General features: G+C 41.5%; 1 protein-coding gene across 1 annotated transcript; it reads right to left on the reverse strand.

Annotated features, from left to right (window-relative positions):
* Positions 1 to 5,987: 5,987 nt before the first annotated feature.
* On the reverse strand, positions 5,988 to 16,975 carry march4 (membrane-associated ring finger (C3HC4) 4). Its single transcript, XM_034574242.1, has 5 exons — positions 16,648 to 16,975; positions 15,557 to 16,278; positions 9,385 to 9,540; positions 8,310 to 8,502; positions 5,988 to 6,587 (listed from the first exon to the last, which is right to left on the reverse strand). Exons 2-5 carry the CDS (start codon positions 15,986 to 15,988, stop codon positions 6,166 to 6,168), a joined length of 1,203 nt encoding a protein of 400 aa, XP_034430133.1. The 5' UTR covers positions 15,989 to 16,278; positions 16,648 to 16,975; the 3' UTR covers positions 5,988 to 6,165.

The following is a 16,975-nucleotide window of genomic DNA, read 5'->3' on the forward strand; positions in this document are numbered from 1 at the left end:
TCAATAACTGAATATTACAAAGATTTGATAGTATATGTATTTATATAGGCCCACTGCTTTTGAAGGCATAATATTGATGCTGCAGCACAAGCTTAGTTTCCGCAGCCAATCACTTTTTCATTGTCCAATGAAGGACGTTTGTCCTTTCAGACACTGTTGATTATTACAGATGACCTGTCTGTCTTTTCATGCCTCTGTGATTTTATTCATTTTTTAATGAGTCAAGGGCAGAGACACCTCTCTGCAGCGGCTGCGGCGAGGTCGTCCTCATGACTACAACTCTATGCTTCATTTCACTTTAGTATTTATAAAGCATGTACTGTATATACAGACATGATTTGATGAAAACATTGTGAGAGGCACTTCCACACTGTGAAGTGTGTAACTGCACTGTAAGTCTTTCCTTACAGCCGATCAAGGACTCCCTCCATTACAATAAATCTGTTATGTTTTCACACTGGGATGCAATTAGTGCTCTAGTGCAGCTTTTTTAAACCGCAATTATCCATTCCTTTTTGTGTAACCACCACCTACTGGTGTATGTTCATGTTGTTTATGCTGGTAAGGAAAAATACATATTTATGCTCAGCAATTTGCAGCATTAAGGCTAAAACTGGAGATGTGTTCAGTGGAGATCAGGAGAGAGGAAGCTGCAAGCTTCAATACAAGGATAGTAGAGGATATGAGGAGACCTGACCCTCACATAAACCATTTGTTCTTTATCAAGTTCTTCTATCCTGCAAATTCATTTGGCGCTGCAGCTGTTCACACTTCAAAATACCTGAACTCCACAAAAATCGAATCCTTCCGTCCTCAAGTGCATAAAAAGGCTGGGAAAAGAGACAGGATTACTGCCTATAAGCCTTCCATCTGGAAATTATATAATGGTTTACACCCAAGCCAATTAAAAAGGCCAACAAAGCTGTTGTTTTGAACATGCTCCCAGGCATTAACTTTGGGAACTAAACAAGTTCAGCAGGGGGGAAGTGTGGGAGTCTTTAGGGACTTGATCTTTAAAGGTATGTTTAAATCAGGCCACATTCACACACACACACACACACACACACACACACACACACACACACACACACACACACACACACACACACAAAGAGTTGCATGACACTGTGTAACTATCAACAGGAATGCATTAGTGCAAGACGCTCAATAGGGGCTCAATTAAAGAAATGCAGCCTTACATGTATTGACGTACTCAAAGGGCACTGCTATTTATAGAACACACAAGTGTTTGTGTGTGTGCGTGTGTGTGTGTGTAAGGGGTGGGGATGCATTCCTGAAGAGATGCTGAGTGGGCAAGTGAGCGATTAAGAGCGAGGCAGGCAATCTGGGAGTGTTTTCCCTGAGCAACACTCTTTTTTAAAAATGTTTGCTTAATCCAGATAAACATTCACAGGTGGAGAAGCTGCATCATGTGGTGAGGAACAAACTCACACGATTACAATGAAGATTAATACGTCTATGACCCCGATAAGTGTTTGGAGATTAATGCTGATATCAGATATTATCACCAGTGTGCTTGGTAATATACAGTTAAATACTAAATACTGAAGGAGCTCTCAAACTTGTCTGAGTATGCGATGAAAGTATTTGACTAATTTTTTAATTGGGTAAAAGTGCAATGAAAACAGACAACAATATAAATAGATCCAGGACTTTATTGTTCCCGCTTGAAAATGCCTCTGCATTAATTTTTATAGGGCTGGGAAACAAAAATAAAGATTTTAAAAAATCCTATCAGTTGATATCAATAATCATCACGGTAAATATGTACATTATTAATTATTTTAAGTTAAAAGACTGATCTTTGCTCCTGAGCAGAGAATGAACAACAAAAAAATGTTTCACAAATCTAAGGTAGGTCAACAATGTGTCATATCTCCTCACTATATTATATATATTGCACTTTTGTCACATTGATATTCATGAAAATGATATTGCAACAATTACTGCTATAGGTTATTGCCCGGTCCTCGTTATTTATAATATATATTACTATTGTCAATAAATGTTAACATACCACAGTACTGCATTTAAAAGTTTTCGTTTTCAATTGATTCAGATTGAATTAGCCTCAGTTGATAATTTGATATTCGTACAGAATAGTGGCTCCAAGTACCAAAACATATAAGCACAAAGTGGACAGAAGTATCCAGATAAGACGCAGACCCATGATGCGGTGTTATATAATATTATACTGCTGGTGGAAGTGGAACAGCAAATTGTGTTAGATGGTTTCACACAGACAGGAAAAAGCTATTACAGTTATCTTAAATGGATGGAGACTCAATCATGGTGCTGCCTGCCGGTGAAAGACTTCATCCTTGCAGCTGTCATACAGTACGACATGTGGAAATAACCTAAAGGAAGAAATTAAAACAGCTGCTTGTAGCTGTAACTTCATTAAAGTAACTGTTGAAAGAAAGTGAACGTGCAGAGTCGCCTGGTTTCACACTTTCAAACTAAATTTGCCACTGTTGTTTCAAGATAGTAATAAATACTTTGTGAAGCCAAGTCTTCAAGAGCAGAACGCGAGTCAGCCACCAGGGGGAGAGCACAAGCTGCAAAAACATGCCAGTGAGATTCATGATGCCCGTCAGCTTTTCAATTGGTTCCACTCATGTTAAAGTCCATTAAAGCGTAATAAAAGATCCCAGATAAATAAATGATCTGAGCAGATTTTCACAGAGTGTGGAAAACTGCACTTCCTGCCCTGCAGTACCAGGGAGTTGGGACCTGGCTTCTCAACCAATTAGAAGCCTGGATCGGGGGCCTGCACTCAGCCTCTTCCTCTGTTTGCTGCAGCATGTGAACGTTCCTGTGACTGTGTTGACTGTGCATCAGATGTATTACTTGAGTAAATTATTGATATTTGTTAAGTTGTTGCTGTTTTTTATTTCTTTATCTATTCTTTTTTGATTAGTGCTTTCACTTGTCTTTAAGCCATTTAAATCACCTAGAACAATTAACTACTTGTAGGAAACCTTTGGAAAGATTATTGGAAAATAAATCAAACTGTTTAATCTCTGTTTTCTGGTCCTGATGCAGAAGTTCTTTGATTTTCTAGACTGAAGTACATGCATGGGGGCAGCTCAGTGTTTATTGCCCTGTCATCTCACAGCACGGACCTCAGCTCCAGGTGTCCTGTTGCTGGAACCTCGAAATTGCTCATTCTGTATACGTCTGTTTCTCTGTGTTGATTTGCCCAATGATTGCAGCATCAGGCTGCAGCAGCCGCCTCTGACCCTGACCAAGAACAAAAAAAAAAACACTGACAGATGAATGTCTCTGCATTCTCCAAGAAGCAGAATCTGACCGTGAGCATTAAGGCTGCCATCTCCTCCCGTTTCTCCGACCCTTGTCATCCACTATCAATTCGTCTAGCTCCGTTTTCTACTACCTGTCATTTAATTTCATCTTACCTCAGCACAAAATAAGAGCAATTCCTTAAAAAAAATATTCATTTTCATTTTCAGGGGTTTAGCAGAGGTCGCAGGGAGTGAATGCATCGTGTTCTACGACTTCACATGACCCGGCTTGAAAAGCATATTAAACTGTGCGCTAGTCACTCTGTTTCAGAGGTTCAGCATTCTCTGCTGTCTGCACAAAATCCTTTTTTGGGTCAGTTTTCTGCAGATGAAAGCAACGTGCACAATGGTTTTTATGACAATGAGCACCACCGAGGAGAAAGAAGGCTCCTCTGAAATCACTGGTTAGTATGAATTCTCACACATTCATGCTTTGCAGAGAGCCTCAATTATTTGCGTTGGCTGAAACGTTTGCAAAATCAAAAGCTTTGAAACCCGAAAAAAAATAGGTGAATTAAAGGTTTAGTTGTGTCATGATCCCCTCAAGCTGAAATCTGACAGATTGGCTGCTGCCTTGGATTGTTAACACGCAGCATACAGTTTCTTTGAAACAGACATGATCTCAATATTTAAACTGCTGCAGACACGTGACCCATATGAATCCTGAAATAGGCGATAAACTCCTGTTTGCTTGTTGTTTTTTTTTACAGCTAAGTTGGATCAGAGCTACGTGTACGTGCTTGTACACTCAAAGAGACGAATGTGTGAAGAGAACTGAGGCAGGCAGATTCACGGTGAACTCTCTGCAACCTCCCAGCCCTTTGCAAGTCACCTCTGTGCGGCAGCTCCCACCCATTGATATCAGCACTTCTTGCCTTGAATAATTCATCAGAAAAAACTCACGGTGCTACCTGTATCTCTGCAGATACTGTACTGTACACTGGCATTTGATGATAATGATGAGGACCAGCGGGGGTTGCAAAACAGCACATCCAACATTTACTGCGGTGATTAATAATAAAGGATAAACAAACTCTCGGTGATGCTCTTTGGCAGCTGAACTGCTACTTGTGTAAACCTTTATTACCTATTATTACTTATTATTTATTACTTAATAATTTTTATTATTATTATTTATTACTTCATTGAAGCTCTTTGTCAGTGCTGTGTTGAAAAGAGAAGCTGTACATCTAAAAACAAATTACGCAGCAGCATCACTTGTATTGATGCATATGATTCCTATCTGGTGTATATTTATGATAATGTAGGGTTTTAATGTGTTGCATATTAGAAAAGGCTCAAAGGAGGCAGAGTGTCTGAAATGTGTTTCCCTCCATTATCAGTTTTGGCTCGTTCGCAGTCAGATGGTCGTAAGATAATGTTGAGCATCAAACGATGTTTTTTAGCAGACCGCATCCAGATGAGAAACTGTAACATCTTCCCTTAACATCAATACCACCATCACCCCTCCTCCCCATCTCCACCCAGCTATGAGCATGTTTTTAACCAGTGTTTCTTCCTGCCCACAACATGCTTTGGAGATCTGGTTCCCCCTGGGATGAAGAACTGATCTTTCATGGACATGGGAGAGAAATATCAAAGAGCATATCTGAATGTGAAAGCCAGAGAGATGTGAAAAACCGCCGGCTTTGTGTGAGCCAAAACGTGAACATGAATATGAACATAATGGACCTGCGAGTGACGCCCCGGTGCCTCAGAGCAGGGGACGTGGTTTCAGATAGTGGCAGAAGCAATTAAAGCAAAGTGGCTGATGAGTTTCCTTGTTATCGTTTCTCCGTTGTTCAGATGCAGAAATACTGGTGAAGGCCTCATGTAGAGACGAGGTGTTCCGAAAAGACCAAACGTGCTCGATTAATTGCTCAAAACTCCAAATAGAGGCAACATAATCATATAACGGCTTCTGAAAAGCTGCTCATTAAAGACACAGAAAAACAAACTCGCACCAGTCCTGTTAAAATCTTATGTCTTGCCTGGGATTAGAGTTTCACCTAAACAGCTGATCGACAAGTGGAACCTCAGACCACTACTATCCCTGGTGTGTCACTTTACATGCAACATTAAGCTGATAATATGGTTAAAAGCTTTGTGCATTTCTACATTTTCACACAGAAATGTTTTTCTCGTGATTAGTTAACGGGGATTTCAGTGGGATTTCTTGGAGAATTGTAAAACGAGCAGTTCAGGGAACCAGAAAGTCGCTAAAATATACATCAAGGTGAATGGATTTGAAGTTTTGATCCCTGCATCGCTGCATTTGCTGTTTTAAAACTCTTGTAATAATGTGTCTTGTGAAATAAAAGTTGGAGGATTGTGTCAGTTCGGCATGTTTAGTTTTTTTTCTTGACAGACGGTTGTCCATGTAAAACTTTTAAAACTTCTTTTATGAAGAAGAATAAAGAGAATCCTTCCACCAACGTTTGTGGTAAAGTCCAAACCAATACAAAAATGGATTGGGGTGAAAACATAACTTTTGGCAGAGGTAATGATGCAATTAAAAGCTTTTGATCATCACAAAATAGACCTTTCAATGTATAATCTATTCACCAGGTTGTTTCCAAAGATCAAGATCAGTCTATGCGTATCATATTCGTACACATGTCATAGAAATTATACTTAAAATAACCATTTTCCAACCAATTCTGAAAATCAAACAACTTTGACTTTTATTCAATCCACGTAAGGACATCAGAGATGCATTTGGAAACAAACAAGAACATGGTATTACTCCACTGCAGTTAAGATTAGATGTTTTTTTTTCAACTGTCAGCTGGTTCATAAATCTTTCTCCTCCGCGTGAGATAAGGCCTGAACTTACTCCTCAGACTGTGGTGACTCGCATGACCAGCTCTCGTGTGCTATTGCTGGGTTGGTCGCGGGCCTCCGGCTGCCTCAGGTGGCTGAGGAGGTGGAGGATGTTGTAGGGACAGTGTTGGTCTGGCACTGCGCTGCCACTGGTGGGGTCCACGTGTGCTCCCAGTCCTCCCGCGGCCGTCACCACGGTTGAAGAGGTGGACCCGGCGGCCGTGGAGGCGACCACCATGAGCGAGGAGTTGGAAGTGGACACTCCGAGCCCAGTCTGAAAGCCCTGACTGGGCTGGGACACAGTCCTGTTTAGGGTCGTGTTCTTCAGGTCACCGCTGTCCATAGACTTATCGTAGTTCAGGACTTTCCACTGCTGGTTCACAGCCTGCCAGCGGTGGAAGATACGAAACACAGATGGTCCCTCGTGGACTATTAGTGCTGTGGAGCAGAGCATCAAAATGACAATGTCACTGTCTGGCAGCAGTGTTAATGACACCACAAAGCAAACTACACCTCCGCATGGTAGATTCTCTGTACTAAAGCCTGCAGAAAGTATCAGCCGAGGTAGAAGCAGAACAAAACAACTCATCTTTAAAGTGTTGCACCATAACCCCGAGATAAGATCTTCACTTCTTACAAAACCTGTAGACACGGCACAAATTATGACACAGATACTCTCCACTTCTGGATTTAGGTTAGCAAGAGTGATGCATCTGTTCTCTGGGGGCTGTTCGATAACATCTTATCACGGTTCAAAATTACTTATTGATTTGTTCATTGAACTGAGCACATGAAAAATTGAAATCAATCTGTGACAGTAAATGCTTGGAACCGGCAATTTTACTGCTTTTTTTCATGTTGCAGTCATGTAGAGGGAAATAAAGAATGTAGAGTTTGTATTGTAATATATAATCAGTTATTTCACATTCTTAAGCAGCATATAAACATTTAACAATGTTTATTGATGGATCTGTCAAATCCTTACAAATAATAACAACACACGTAGTTGAAATTATATAAATAATGTCTTCATAAGAGAAGTTATACTGTACATTGACAAATGTTTTTTTTTATCTGCTTACAACTACTTTATAATTAATTTATTATATGTTTACATAATTAAATACTAGGAGTGGTTAAAATATATTTTTTCCACTGTATAAAGAGGTAGTATTCATTTTACAGCCAACAAATTATAAATGATAATGTACTTAATTTGAGTTATAGCTTAATTTGTCCTCTGACATAAGAGTTTACATATTGCAACAACTACAGTGACATCAGTCTGCCACATATGGACACGGATTACATCATATCCTGCAGAGTTTATTGATAAAATCCCACTTCTTCTCCTCCGTTTTTCTTCCACTCCAACTTTGTGGATAAGTGAACGTCAGGTTTTACAATCTGCCAGGTGACAAGTTAATCTCTGTACAGTGCAGAGTTAATGTCTCCACAGTCAACCCTTCGTCATCAAACCGGAGAGGATCAATCTCCTCTTCCTCTCATCCCGCTCTCTGCTACAGAGGCAGTTAAAAACATTTTGATGCGACATGCCATCACACAGTCGTCCGAATCACGAAGAGGCCCTCGGGCTCCAGAGGACGACGAGTGGATGCTACAAGTTTTAATTTGGATACACAAGCAAATTCAGAGGATAATTAAAAATGCTTCAATGCATCTTTGATTATTTCTGGACACGTTGGTCGTCAGTGTTTGCGTCAGAGTTTGACACAAACAACTTTTATTATAAAGTGAAATGTATTTTAATGCGCACAGTGAAAAAACATTTCAGTTGCTGCAAAAACTGTTTTTAACATTTAGCATTTGAGTTTAATTATATAAGTTTCTTCATTAACTTAAATATAGCAACTGTTTTGTAATTATATCAAGACTGATCAAACAATCATCCAGGCAATATTAATAATGGACCAAAACACTCAATATTGATTTTAGGTTGTTGGCTATGTGTTATAGATGAATTATTAAATGTCGATAGAGTGAAAACGGTTCATGGCGTCCTCAGTAATTTGTGCACAGCCGGCAGGTATAATTATTGACTTTACTTAGGTTTGCTTTTTGAAATAGCTTGAATAATGTGAGTGAACTGGACACACTTAACATTACTGTAATAAACCAGTGTTGAATGTAGCACCTCACCGATGCACACGACATCCATGAAGCCGTACATGCCGTAGCAGATCTGAAAGAGCAGGTCCTGTCGCTGCCAGCGGGCCGACGGGCTGAAAGACGACCACACCAGCCAGGAGATACTGGCCATCAGGAACAGGGAGCCCAAGATGGCTGCTGCTATCTGCACTTTCTCAATCACTGTCAGGGAGATGGCCTGCCACTGCAACAAGACAAAGACCACAGTGCTGCTCAGCTGACTCTTATTTCACTTTTAACTTGGGAAATCATTGCTGGAAAGATGCATAAAGATAGAGATGCATGCCAAAACAATTAAAACATAAGACTTCTGTAATAGAGATTGGAGGGAGGGAAAAACAATATTTGAATTCTTCAGGAGCAAAATCGGAGCTGCAGTAAGCATTTTCTGAAAATGGTCTTTTTACAGTTTCATTGCAACCTAATATATGTATGTAAACTAAAAGCATATCCACATGAGTCCCACATGAGCTGGGGCTAAGAGCTGTCTCCCCCTTTCTCCATATAACACAACAGTTCTCCTGACGACCTCAAAAAACACACATTTCAGTTCTCAGTGTTTTTAATCTCACAGTTAACTTCCACTGTCTGCTGGTTTCAAGCACAGACCGTAAACATGGATGATGTATCTCCACTTCCTCCCACTATGCAGAAATGAAGCCAATATATCCTGAATACGAACGCAGCCATCTTGTGGAGCCAGAGTTTTTTCGCAGTAGCGTTTGGGGGATGGAGCAGCAGTAGCAAGTTTCAATCGACCAAGCCACAGTAAGTCTCAACTTTCAATCATGACGTTTTTATAGCGTCAAATAACCAATTAAAACCAAACTTACCCGGAAAATGAGCATTTAAACACACATCAGTGTGATAAGAACTACCTAAGAAAATGTTTGGGAGCTGACCTGTCATCCAACTTTATTTACAGTCTGTGATTTCAGTTATAATCCCACAGTCATAATTCAACTTGTAAACATTTTCACACACTGTGATGCAACCTTGAAAGTTTTTCATTTCACTCTTTTCCATTTACATTCCCTCGGAGCTTTTCTTTTGGCACACGTCTCACCTGCAGTGGATTCTTGGTGCTGATGGCGATGACCTGATATTTGTAGTAGCAGAGCTCACAGGCCCAGGAGCCTCTCTCACTGATCCACTTGATGAGGCAGGGCTGGTGGGTGCAGCGTACTGACCCACAGCACCGACATGGGCTCAGGAGCTCCCCCTGCAGGAGAGACCAAGAGCCAGTGAGTCCTAGTGAGCCCCAGACAAGCGTTAGAAACTATTTAATTCATTGAAATGTGTAAATATTTTAAGCTCTTTTGGATTTCCGTCAGGAGATATCTTGCACAACAATCTGTGCTGCCGGTGGTGAAACAGGAATGTACCTAACAACCTGAACTGAGCTGTGATAGAAAGAAAAATTCAGCCTGGGTTACATTTTTAGCAGCACTACAGATATTTCAATGAAAGAAAGAGAGAAAAAATACTGTAATGATCAGCATCATAACACTGGAGCCTATCAGAGCAGGAAGAAATATCTTCCTTTAGTAATCACTGACTGATAATCATTAGTTTTCTTATTTTATTAACCCACTCTAATATGTGCAATACTGCAGGTTACGCTATACACATCGCAGTTCTTGCAGTTGTTTGTGCTGGAATACAGATTTTCCAGACAAACAAGTCTTTCCTTTCCTCTCTGCCTGCACCTGATCTAAAGAGAAAATATAAAACTCTGCCTCTGCCTAGATGTCCTATATTTCTCTAGTGTTCATATATATAAATTTTAAACAAGATCCAACATTTCGTGCAGGTTTTACAGAAGATATGGTTGCTGAACTGTTTACTTTATAAGGTCACAAACTGTCAGTGAGTCGTGGTGTTATGATGACTGAGGGCATTTCAAGTGCCCTCTGTCCTCCTGCTGAAGAGCTTGGAATGCTTGATTTCACTTGTGAACTCTTGTGAATATTTATCATTTTTGCAGTTATCAATGCTGTCAGGTAACAGTGCTGAGGTGTAGTAGCCTTATTTTAACTTGACCAGTGTTTCAACTTAGACAATGATGTTTGACAGAGGTCCAGAGTGTTTTATTCAGCCTAAAAGATTCTGGGGCTCCATTTTAACGATCTAAGTGCATGGTGTAAAGTGCATTTAGGGGCCAAATCCACTTTTGTCAGTTTAACTGCAGAAAAAAAGTTTGTTGCAGTCAAATTATTCAAAAGGATTGTACTTACAGTTCCTTTATAATCATGGGTGTGTACTGGGTGTAACATGCAATAAACCAATCAGAGTGCAATCTCCCATTCCCTTTAAAAGCCCCGTGCACTTGCACCTTGGCAGATTGCTGTTAGAAGGGCAGATGTGCCAGGTAGTGAGAGAACGCTTCTCTGCAGAGGGAACGCTTTCACTTCACCCACGTCCAAACCATCTGTGTGTGTAACCAGCAGCTGTTGTGCACCTGCCCATAATGCTGCCTTAAAATAACAGTGAAATTCTGCAGCACCGACTTCAGACCAGGTATTTATTTGTCAAAAGAAATATCACTTTCCTCAAGATAGAACTGTGACTGATCACACTGCATTTTAAGCACAACCGCTCAAATGGACACCAGTTTACACAACATGGGCGCTGGACCAGAAAATGACAACTGTGTCGATCTGAAACTAACAGGGGCCCAAAAAAAAACACATCAGCTAAGAGTAAACCTGAAATTCAGAAAATGACGCATCATAAGATTTTTACTTTACAGCAATTTGTATTCAGGCATATTCTTTACCCATCATTATTGTCAAGCTGCATTCAGTCTGAGGAGCACATGGGGGATCTATAATCTCTCAGCATGGGCTCCAAGCTTATTAAAATACATCAGTAGTTTTGTCATAATGAATATAAAAAATGACATATGTCATAATATACAGGCTTAGTTGCCACCATTTTTAGGTCCTGACCTTCAGTTTAAGAACCTTGGATCAATAGAATCTAAAATTCAAAACAGGACCTTCTTGTTCAGATGATTTAATCTTAATGGGCCTGAACAAAAAACATGTAGTGAATGGAAAAATAAATTAGCCATCTGCTGCAAGAAATCTCTCCGCCTCAAGCTGTGGCGTTCAACCCGAGGTATTGTTAATTTAGTATTCAGTATTTGCTCTTGCTCGATACCAAGAACATGGCACGGAGATTATAGGAAAAATTTCGTGAGATTCCAAATTATTTCTTTCGTGGCGTCATTGTGCTGACAGACGGAGCAGTACCGAGGCCGAGGAGAAGGGAGGGAAAAGAGGGGAGATAGAGGGAGGAGAAAAAGGCCCCTCTACAGATGGCCGGGGTGGGAGTGTATTGGCAGGAGCACCAGAACACTTCTGCCGTGTCCAGTGGGACTCAGACTGCTCACTGTGACCGGCCCGATCACAGCCAAGAGCTGACACCCAGATCACTCCAGTACAACTGAGGCTGGAGAGGAAGCAAGAAAAAACGATTACAAACGTGGCATTGCAGCCCACGCGTACAGCAAGTGGCAAATAAATGTCCTTTTGTTGATCAAACAGTTATGATTATTGGAAAACCAAAACACACACAATACATGTATTGAAAAGATGACAAATCTGATCGCTTTGGTCGTGCAATTATCCTAAAAACACCCCAGTGCACCCAATCTTCTCCGTGTAAAATTGGATCCACTTTCAATGCATATAATGACACGATGCTAAATTAGAAATGGCCATTCACCATTCTTAAGGGTCTGGAATCGATGCACGTGAACTCCATTAACTCCAGGCGAAGGGAAATCGTGGTATAATAATCTCGCTCCCACAGAAACTGAATGAAAGCGATTTTTACGACAGCCAATGACATTCAGGCCACGAGCATTTCTTTAATAAGATGCTGCAACACTGCAGTCATCTGAGAAACAGCTTCACATATGCATTTTAACTATATTCAACAAGTTAGAGGGAAAGACGTCTCATCACTGGGAAATGGGGGTCATATAATTTATTTACCTATAATGACTGCACATAAAACATATGCTGGGGCACCTTCCTTATTGCTTATTTTATGGGAACCATTAGGCAAAAAGCGACAGTTAATGGACCCTATAAAGAAACTGAATAAACCAGGTCTTCTAATTTGAATTTAGGAACTCGAAGCTCCTGTTTATAGACTTCAGCATTGCCAAAAAATGTCGTGTGTTTATATCTCATTCCTGACAACTGGCAGAGGAGCCATCCTACATATGATGGAACACAGAGAGCATAGTGCGTCGCCACTGTGGGGACATATAGAAAAAAAACACGATGCTAACTTGACCCCTGGAGGCTTCTCATTGTGCTGCAGACAAACACACTGTGCAAGTGCATTATCCGTGTTATGATTTAGAAGGGGAAGCTGACTTTATTCTCTCAGTAGCAGGGACTCCCATATTCTCGTCATGCAGCTGAAGTGAAGACAGTGCAGTTGCAGCATTAGCCCCAAAGGCCACTTCAATGTAATAGCGCATGACACTTCAGAGAGAGATCCCTCACACGCAGACCTATTCCAGCATTTTTCTTCATATAATGCTTTTTAAATGTCCCTTTTATAGGTTTGTGCACAACGTGACTATTTTCAGAAAAATCTCTATAATATGAAAATACAACAATGCAGAGAAGTTGCTTATTCATCAAGTGTGAAGGTCGAGATTTGTCTGAAAGCACAGGCTCTAATAAAGCCAATGCTCCATGTGGGCGAGCCACAGTCCTCTGCAAAGCCTGTCGCTGACCTTTAAATAAAATGAACTGATAATTCAATCGAAACATGTTTCAAATATAGCTGTAAATTCAGAAAATAAAAACCTGATGAATAGAGGTATTTATGTTACAGACACAAATTTATGTTCCTTTGTCTGATATTGGCTCAGCTGCTCATTTTTTCTTTTTACCTCACATTATGTATATATGTCTGGGGAAGTGGTCTGCTTTTAAGTGTTGGTAAAGGCAATTTATCTATCTATCTATTTCAATTGAATAGAATAGAATAGAACATTTATATACTGTATATTGAGAGACTTACTTAATTCTTATCCTTTCCATACTGACCATGGAGAAATACATTTTTTTGTGATTCTACTGTAAGAGATTGAGAGAAGAATCAGTTCTTGATTTGTGCAATCAAAAGTATTATTCAAAGTTACCATCTAATTATGGAATTGCGAAGGAAGGATAATAAAATGTTCCCTTAAAAGACTGTTAATTTGGAAGATATCCAGTTGATTTGATTAACAGGAGGCTGAATGGGTGGCTTCATGTCATAAGGAGAAGAGGAATGGGATAGAAAGAGATACAGAGACCAATAAGTCATTAAATATACATTTAAAGATAAAAAAAAATATCATATTGAGGATAGATAAAGATGTGAACTTGAAAAAGAACCATGTCGTACTAAATCACAGTAAAATACATTTTCAAATTGTTGACTCTGTCAGGCCCCTTTTTTTGTGACATACTTAAAGAAAGCTGTCTCTTGACTTGAGTATCTGAGCCTTGAGGGTGGAAGTGTTTTGAAGGTGGATTGTCAGATCAGATACTGGCTACCTTAGTCCATGTGACATCCTAACGGCTACGGGGGAATAGAGGACAACTAATGTCACCCACTGCCTGTATCACACTGTGACACACCGACAGTCCACTCATTCCTCTTTTCAAATGGACCCTCATTCTCCTTGTACCCATTTACACCTCAGCAGATCCATATCTGGACTTCGCCCAAACCAACAGCAGAGGCGACTGGGAAAAAGGAAGGCCCGGTGATAGATAAGAACTTGCATAATGATAGGATGGCATAAAATCAAAAGGTTATTGACCGGCTGCAGTGTCTTGAGCAAGCATTGATGACATGAGCTGGAAGAGAGCATGGGAAATACGTAAAAATCTGAAATCTGTAGTTTTGTATGCATTGCTGAATGTGCTGACTATCTGTTGAGTTTTTTAATAAAAAGAAAAGAAAAGCAAGGATGAGGCCTTGTCTTCTAATCTCATAGGTAGACCCATGTCAGAAATAATTACAAAGTCTGAGCTCAGAGGTGGATTGATGCACAGAATCACTGTTGGAGTAATTAGTTGATGAAACACAGGGAGATTAATGCAATGACCATGAAATCATACACTAAACCTGCTGCTCAGGTAAAGGAAAGTCCAGAGTGAGAACAGACTGCTGGATACAAAGTTATGTTCTACACCTCAGTTGCTTCACATTCTTTAATAACCTCCCGTCCTCCATTACATTTGGTGAGGTGTGACATATTTGTCAATGTGGTTTCAAAGGCTCTGTCAAACAATGTAACTAATGTCAGCAAATTGTTAAGCGCCTGCTCCTCTGTTATAATTTAATATTATTAAGTGCGTCATCTTCTCTCACAGTTTCCCTCGGCTGATTGATGTAGTGTGACATTATCATCAATACGGCCCAAAGGGTGAAGGTACACAGAGAGATTAACTAGGAGGCTCTTCCCTTCTGTTCCGTGCACATCATTTCTTTTCTGCTGTTTCCAGGTGGTGCATGTGAGCGGCAGCGTGAAACATATTGGTTGATTTTTATTTTTATTTTGCTTGCAATGATTCAATAAGGATTCCCAGTGTTTGGCTATAATGAGTTGTTACTTCTTCGCTGTGTATCCTCCACACTTGTCACATGGAGACAAGGTCTTTCATGATCCTCCCACCGCTATAGCTATGGCTGTCTGTTCAGGGCATGAAGGGGGAGGAGAGCAGGATGCAGTGGGATCCCTGCTCAGAGGGTTCTCCAGCTGTGTGGCTGCATTAACAAGACACAGGGAGTGGATGCTCTCACCGGAAAAGAGGTAAATCCTCATAACAGGAAGCCTGCAAAGAACAGATGCTAAACCAGGAAGGATCTTCAGTAGACTAGTTGTACAAGTGTGCAAAGGCAACTGGACCTGCTTGTGTTTCTTGAACACGTTTCACCTCTCATCCAAACGGCTTCTTCTGTTCTGGAATACTGGAAAGTCCAGTTGCCTGCTTACACTTGTGCAACTTCTGACTAATCATGACCAATTTGACTGAGAATCCTCACAGGAAGGATGATTCTTGATTTGAATGTGCAACATTTCCTTCACCTGGGTCTTATAACCTATGACTTCGTCGGTGCAAATAGTTGGAACATCTCCATAGGAGAGCGATCGATGAAAACATGAAAACTACAGCTTTTTTTAACAGAAGGAACCTTTTTCTTTGACTTACATGCTCTGGTCCCTGGAAGCAGATCCTGCACACAGGCGTCCTGAAGCCACTCTCCGTGTAGCTGGTGAGGGAGAACCTCTCCTCCAGCTTGCCTTTCGAGCAGTCGTCGGAGGAGCTGCTGCAGCCGCGCAGAGCCGCCGACAGCTCCGCGGCATCCACCCAGCCAGCTCGCTCTCCGCCCGGTGGCCCCGCGGCCCCCGGCGCAGCAGTGGGCAAAGGAGTCCGGTCCCCTGCTTGCTGGTGGCTCCCTGTTATCGTGTTGTTGTTGTCGGGGACGGCGACGCCTGTCTCATGGCTTTCCGTGGTTTGGCCGCTCATCGGGGTCAGGGGAGGTAGTGGTGTCGGCGGCGCCGGGGGCCCGAGCAGGAGCACCCTCAGGTCACCGAGCAGGACGCAGCAGCGGCTCTTCAGCATGCCCTGGCTGCGCAGCATCAGGCTGGCTCCCTGGCCACAATCTCACGGCACCGTGCAAAGGTGCTGGAAGAAAACACCAAGCACCGTATGTGTCCCCGTCATGAGCAAACACTTCTTCATATGTTGTGAGATGGGATGGTGGGGGCAGGAGGGGAAGTCTTTTCCAGCGTTTGTTGGGGTTTTAAATCACCCTTTTAAGTTTTCTTATCTTCTGACTTTTATTGTCTTCCCACGAGGATGTAAATCCAAAGGGCAAATAAATCCCATGGATGCAAACAAGTGTCTGAAGCCATTAAGTTGAATAGACGCTACAAGAGGAAAGTGGAAATGTTAGATTGATAGGAATATGCATTCAAGTAATAAGGCTACGGCCCGTTCACTCAGTGTCCACTGTCATTTCATGGCCTCAATAGTGAGGCTGCTCTGTGCAACATAAACTATCCAGACAAGCTGCTCCCTCCACATTCACTCAGACAACCAAGAATCACATTTGCCTAGAGCGGTACAGACGATTTCAAATAGACTACCAAACAAAATGTCAGCGACTCGCTCTTAAAATTCAAATCCAACAACAGCGCATTTTAAAAACCACCAGAGATTACTCTCGACGTCTTGTGAGGATTTCCCAGTAAATCAAATCAATCGATGGCCATGTTAGGAGGAGAGATCTGTCTTACCTGGCGAGCTACACCGTTTTCAACCCGACTCACTGTTTTCTCCCCCTCCTTTTCTTTTCACGGGTATCCAGCCAGACTGTAGGTCGCTGGCAAGTCTGTGTGAAGCTTACATCCCCTCAATTATGGAATCGCCCATGTGCCAGGGACGAGCTGATGGGGTTTTTACATCTCTCGGTTAAAATCCCCCAACGCGATTGTCGGACTGTCCTGCTCCGGGTGAAAGCCTCCGTAGCCCCGCATCCTCCTGCGATCATTGGCTGCTGGCTCGGTGCTGCAGCTTCAGCACCATGATTCCTGGGACAGCTCCCAGACGCCACACGTCACCAGC

Source organism: Hippoglossus hippoglossus, chromosome 21, assembly GCF_009819705.1.
Source record: "Hippoglossus hippoglossus isolate fHipHip1 chromosome 21, fHipHip1.pri, whole genome shotgun sequence".
Classification (NCBI taxonomy): domain Eukaryota; kingdom Metazoa; phylum Chordata; class Actinopteri; order Pleuronectiformes; family Pleuronectidae; genus Hippoglossus; species Hippoglossus hippoglossus.

Bases quoted from the DNA above. Each gene is read 5' to 3' on its own strand.
- march4 (XM_034574242.1), bottom strand. From the start codon at position 15,988: ATGCTGCGCAGCCAGGGCATGCTGAAGAGCCGCTGCTGCGTCCTGCTC. The intron at 9,541-15,556 runs GTAAGTCAAAGA...TCTCTCCTGCAG, and splicing joins GCTTCCAGGGACCAGAGCAT to GGGGAGCTCCTGAGCCCATG. The intron at 8,503-9,384 runs GTGAGACGTGTG...GTCTTGTTGCAG, and splicing joins GCACCAAGAATCCACTGCAG to TGGCAGGCCATCTCCCTGAC.